This window comes from Terrapene carolina, unplaced genomic scaffold, assembly GCF_002925995.2.
Source record: "Terrapene carolina triunguis isolate 2854851 unplaced genomic scaffold, T_m_triunguis-2.0 Scaffold67, whole genome shotgun sequence".
NCBI lineage: Eukaryota > Metazoa > Chordata > Testudines > Emydidae > Terrapene > Terrapene triunguis.
In genome coordinates, this window is record NW_020664418.1 from 44718035 (window position 1) to 44724034 (window position 6000).

The 6000-nt window shown below is 42.4% G+C and overlaps 1 protein-coding gene across 1 annotated transcript in view; it reads right to left on the bottom strand.

Annotated features, from left to right (window-relative positions):
• ADAMTS17 (ADAM metallopeptidase with thrombospondin type 1 motif 17) overlaps positions 1–6000 on the bottom strand; it is a 262300-nt gene that overhangs the window by 143637 nt on the left and 112663 nt on the right. Inside the window, exon 9 of the mRNA XM_026648360.2 lies at positions 821–961. Coding sequence (XP_026504145.1) covers positions 821–961 — 141 coding nt within the window. The remainder of the gene's footprint in view (positions 1–820; positions 962–6000) is intronic.

Genomic DNA, 6000 nt, shown 5'->3' on the forward strand with positions numbered 1-6000 from the left:
CTCTGGCTTCCGTAAAATGAATTGTTCTAGCAGGGCAGGCTGGCAGAACCTGTCAAATAGGGTGGGTTGTTTTTTTTAAGGGCACTTCCTCCTGTACAACCTAACAGAGTCTTGTCATCACAGGACTCATTCCTAAAGTGGAAGTGAACTGGGATTCTTTTCAAGAAGCTATCAGTGTGCTGAAATTTGGGGAAGATGAGTTTGCTGCATCTCTGCCAGTATTCTCTGCATGCTCCAGGTACAAGGTTACTACAAAGGAGACAGATTCAACCTTCCATACAGTGATTGTACACCGTCCTCCCCTGAAACGGTGGGGGCGAAAGACCTCTCTGGCTTCAAGATTAGGCTAGATAAGTTTATGGAGGGAATGGTTTGATGGGATAACGTGATCTTAGTCAATTAGGCAATAACGTGCCATCGCTGGTAAAATGTGGGTCCGGCTGGAGAATCTTGCCTGTATGCTCGGGGTTCTACTGATCGCCATATTTGGGGTCGGGAAGGAATTTTCCTCCAGGGTAGATTGGCAGAGGCCCTGGAGGTTTTTTGCCTTCCTCCGCAGCATAGGGCAGGGGTCGCAAGTTGGAGGATTCTCTGCGACTTGAAGTCTTTAAATCACGATCTGGAGACTTCAACAGCTGAGATAAGGGAAATTGGGTGGGTCAGCTTTTGTGGCCTGCATCATGCGGGAGGTCAGACTAGATGACCATAATGGTCCCTTCTGACCTTAAAGTCTATGAGTCTATGAGACTTTGTGTTTGAATTTCAAATACGATCCCGGTTCTTTGAGATACAGGGTTTTCGCTGTTCATCACGTTCTTACTTTAGGAAGTTTTCAAGGTCGTCACGGCTGCAGGAAGACCAAGAAAGGTCACTGGGGTTCCTGCCCTTCACCCATTCTCCAGACATTATGTGAGATCTTCCTGCGCAGGAAGAATGATCATCGTCATGGCTCATCCCCATGCTGTTCGGTTAAAAACAAAAAACAAAAACAAAACCACATAGATAAAGCCATACTGCGGGTTTGTCATTTACCATTGCACCTGGTAATGACACTCTGATTATCTTATGGGGAACACAGTGGAAAGTAGAACTGATCAAATCATGCACAATTAATAGTTTATCCAACGAATTTACCTTCTAGGTCATAAGCAGATCACAAATTCCTTGAATTTACCTATTTTAGTTGCAAATTTTTTAAAAAAATTGTTTTGCTCCATGGATTGATGGCAAACACTTCACTATGGGGTCTGCTAGAAATATTCTAAATTCCAACAGCGATTTTTAGTGGAGAGATAGCGCTGAGAAGTTATATGGAACGGCTTCTGTTCCCTGATTAGATGAACCCATAGTACATCTGGCTGAATTCTTACACACACGGATGCAAAAAGTGGTTTCTGGGAATGGTCATGCAACCTGAAATGTGCTTCCCCGTAAAACTCAGTCATTCAAGGGTTCAGAAAGGATGTAGCCTGGCTGAAGCACAGAATATCAAAGGGAGTATTTGTGGAAAACTTTGTATTACTTGCCCAGAACTAGTGAATGAGGTTAACTAAAACCATGTTGAGTAAGGTCAACAAATACCGAAGTACAATAATTACTAAACATGGAGCCAAATTCTGCTCCTGTGCCAGTGCAAATCTGGAGTAACTCCACTGACATAAAAGGGGTTACTCCAAATTTACAGTATTATTAAATATCTCTATTTCAGCAGCCCCTGGACATCCCCCCCCCCCCCCCGAATCAGGCCCCATTTTGCTAAGTGCTGTACAAACGCATACAAAGACACAATCCCTGCCCCAACCCAATGTAAATGTGAACAGCATTTGGCCCATGGTAGTGCATCTAAACAAATAATGCACATTTACACATATTTACACCCACAACTGAGAAATTAAAATATCGCTCACCTGAGGATCTCAAAAGGGCTTCACAAAAACTTTCCCCCCACCATGCACCTGTGAGGCCATGTATTATTAACAGTGTTTTACAACAGGAAAAACTCAAGCAAAAGAGAGGATAAGTGACTAGTTCAAGTTCACACAACAAGACAGTGGCACAACCATGCGCAGACACCAGAAATCCTGATTTCCAATCCCATCCTCAAACTACTAGACCATGTTACCACCCAATGTAGGAGAGAGAACAAGTTCCAACCTGTTTTGATAAGTAACATTTTTAAATCTTAATGTCCTTCCTTTGGTTTCGAAACCCATCTTAAAATGGGATGGGAATTGGTTTACGGATTTTTGCAAACGGTGCCTCTTGATTTTTGCAAACAAGTGTCACTCAGCTGCCAAAGTGGCAGTCATCAGCATTAGGTTCAGAATTGGCAACTGCAAGTTGATAACTGAAATCTCAGATGATCATCAGTTTATTCCTTAGGAGAAGTGCATCTTATTGTATAAGCTTGCTGGACGCAGCAAGATGGCCGTTGTTTCCGATCATGATGTTGGACTCCCAATATGCAACATTACTCTACAAATCAGAGTTGCCTATTTGTTTTTATATTCAGTTCTCATTCCCCTGCCTTTTCTTCTCTGCAGTTTTGGGATTCAAATATTTAAAATCTAAATGCAGCATAAATTTCCAGTTCTGATGAACCAAAACCAGCTTCAGCCGTTTGATAATTATGGCTTAGATTAAACCACCATTTAGGCTATTTTTAGCTTAAAGTGAAAATTACATGGCTGAGTCTATTATTTTAGGTTTATCTCCAGGGATGTTATTATTTCTAACAATGTTACACTTAGCATAATTTTTAGAATCAGAAGCTCATGGCTATGCGTGTTTTTTAACCTTTGTGGGTTTTGAACACAGGAAAAATGTTCATGTCAAGCATATTCTGTTTGACACGCACCAATAATTTAACAATCTAGTAGCAACTCTAACTTCAGAAACAGAAGGTGAAAGCCGTGCCTCACTGAACTCAATGGAGGTTTTGCGACTGACTTCAATGGAAGTCAGGATTTCACCCAAGATGGTTTATCCATGTTACCTCTAAATACAAATACATCTTAACACAAACTATGAGGGCAGAGCCAGCAGTATTCTTCTATTGCAACTTGTCCCCTACAAAACTTGCAGTCTTCGGAAATGAGAAAGGAAGATTTTAATGTGATAAAAGAAACAAGTAAATAACATAGGAAAGGTTACTTTAGCCCCACAGAGACATGGCGATCTTCCGCAATATTGACTTAGAAAAGTAAGCTGAATGTTTGCCTTCATTCTTTGGCCCATCTGGGTCACAAGTCAATACATTCCCAGTATATTTTCATAGAGCAAGAATCTTCTTCTTTCGTATGGCTGGTGTAGAGCAGCAACTACAATTTCACCTGATGTTGATAGAGCCAGATGGTTCCATCAGGAGTAGCAGAATTTATTGCAGTGATGCCTCCTTCATATTTATAAATTGGGCAGTAGGTGGGGATATGTTTGATGGTCTGTCGTGGGGAGCCGCACTCGCACGCCAGGGAATCCTTGATTTTCCATTTGTACATTAGATGTCTGCATCTATCATGGTAGGTTCGGGTTCGGATTCGGTTCAGAGTTGACCAAGGTGATCATGGAAGGTCAAACCCAGGAACCTTCTATGTCAGATCCGTCACAAAGCACTTATTTTTTAAGTCTTGTTTAGCCCAATCTGCTTTCCAAGCCGCCTCCTAATCATAGCCTGACTGCATGAGGCTAAGCGAAAGTTCCCAGAAAGGTTGAGAACCACTGGTCTAAAACATACTGATCCATGTACTGCTTATCTGAGATTAGAATCTGGCCCTTTCTGAGTTCCATTCACCTGGGTAAAGTCTGCTAAATCACTGAATTGCCACAAAGGCAAAAGGTCCATCATTGTTGGCTTATTGGAAAGGAATAGGAATAAATAGGACAATTTAGAGTGGCGTATACCATGCAACATGGCTGCAAAGAGAGAGGAATGCCCGTTTCGGCAGCGTATTAGAGAGATAAGGGTCCCTCTCTAAACGGTTCTCATGCAACTGTACCCAGGATATTGTGCCAAATCAAATCCAGGGCTCCACAGTGCCCAACCCTGTAGGGGACTTTGTGTGTGTGGGGGGGGGGGGGGGGGGTGAAAGACCTTCCCTACACTTGAGCTGTTGAGTCTGGGCCAAGTGAGTCTGGGCCAAGCCTGGGTGAGTGCAGGAACTGTTCCCCACTAGTGCCTCTGTAGAGGCCAGCAACCTGGAAGGGGGTGGGGATAATCTCTGCCCACCACTGCACTGTCCAGTGGCTGGGTGCCCTGAGAAGGGAGACAGTATGACTCTATAATAGGTGGCACAACTGGAAGCTCCCAGGGAGGGATTCTGATTAAGTTGGCCAGAATCCCTCCTGGGGTCTCCCACTGCACTGGCCTCGTCCTCAAACTCTCCAGCGTGGACCATCGTTTACAGGTAAAAATCTGGCCCTGAAATAGCAAAACATATGGTAGCACAAGCAATCCTTTAAACTGATATCCTGGGAGCCAATAGGCTGTTTCAATCAAGGCAGACACGTTTGTTTACTAAAGGCTGTTTTCCCAGCAACACTTTGCCTAAGCCAGGATGTGGTCAGCTTTTCGCTACAATGTATGAAGAACCAGGTTTCACCTGAAGCCATTTAGCCAAGATATATTTTAGCTTTCTCATTAATTTGTATTTATTTATTCTTAGCATATGTTGAAAATGGGATCTTTTCTTTGGCAGAAAACACGAGTAGCAGTCACTAATTAGGACATTCCTGTCTTTGGTTTTATTATTAATGTATTTTAAAAAAACTGATTGCATTTGGGAAGTTTCTCTAAGGGAATGGTAGAGGCTAAAATTCATTCATTTCAGCTTCGGTTCTGCAGTGTATATGTAAAATCCCCATACAGAACAATTCAAAACCAAGATCGCTTTAAAGTTTGGAGTTTTTTGCATCTATTTTCTGGAATTTATTTATTTATTTGAAATTGACATATTTATGGAGAAATCCTGGATTTTAAACAGCAACTGTTTAGCAAGTTCTAGGCACAAAGGGCTAGATCCTCAGCTGGTGTAAATCGATGGAGCTCCATTGAAGTCAGTAGCGCTATGGTGATTTACACCGGCTCGGGATCTGGCCTCATGGCTCCAAAGCAACTGCTTCTAGCCTTTTAGCGCTGGTTTTCTAGGAGAATACAAGTCCACGACACCTTTGGAGACTGTTTTAATTGGCACTGGGAAACTTTTCCCAGCAGTTACTCTACCTTACAATGACTCACTTGAGGAACGGATTAAATGACCTAAAGTACTAAGGCATACCCCACATGCTCACACACTAGTTTCTGAAGTTCAAGAGTTCCCAAGTACATCAAAGGGAAGAGTTATTCCTAAACACGTAGTAAATATAATGCCATGCTGGTTCTTTTCACTAATGACTAGCTCCACTTTCTTTTTAACACAAATAAATTGGGGTGGGGGAGGAGAAGAGGGGGAAGCTCTGTATGTTCATAACTAATCAGCAGTGCAAGTGCTGACTCAGTATTTTGCATTTCCTTTGTAAGCAACTAATCTTACCTGCTATTCAGACTTCACAGGGAATTAGACGGAGTTAATTGGTCCAAGGAAATATTTTGCAGAGGGGCTTCTACTTTTAAATGAACAGAAACCCCTTTAAAACAGAGATAATAAATGTGGTTTCAGTATGAAAAGTGACTATTAAAATGGCACCGTATTACTCAACAGCTCTGCCCCTTGTGTGTACTCAGAGTCACATCTAGCTAATTTATCACCAAAAGTAAACATTTGCTACACATTATTCTTGTTAGCATTGCAGAACCAGCACAGCTTTGTGAGAGTGAGCTAGATTCAATTCTGGCTCATGCATCAGCAAACAATTGCTTAACCAAGTTCTAAATACAGAGCGAAATTCGGTCTTTCAGTTACACATGTCCTAGCTTTTGGGTTTGCTCAGAGTGCAGCACAATGAGGGGCTGAGTCTCAGGGCCGGCTCCTCGGTTTTTGCCGCCCCAAGCGGCAAAAAAAAAAA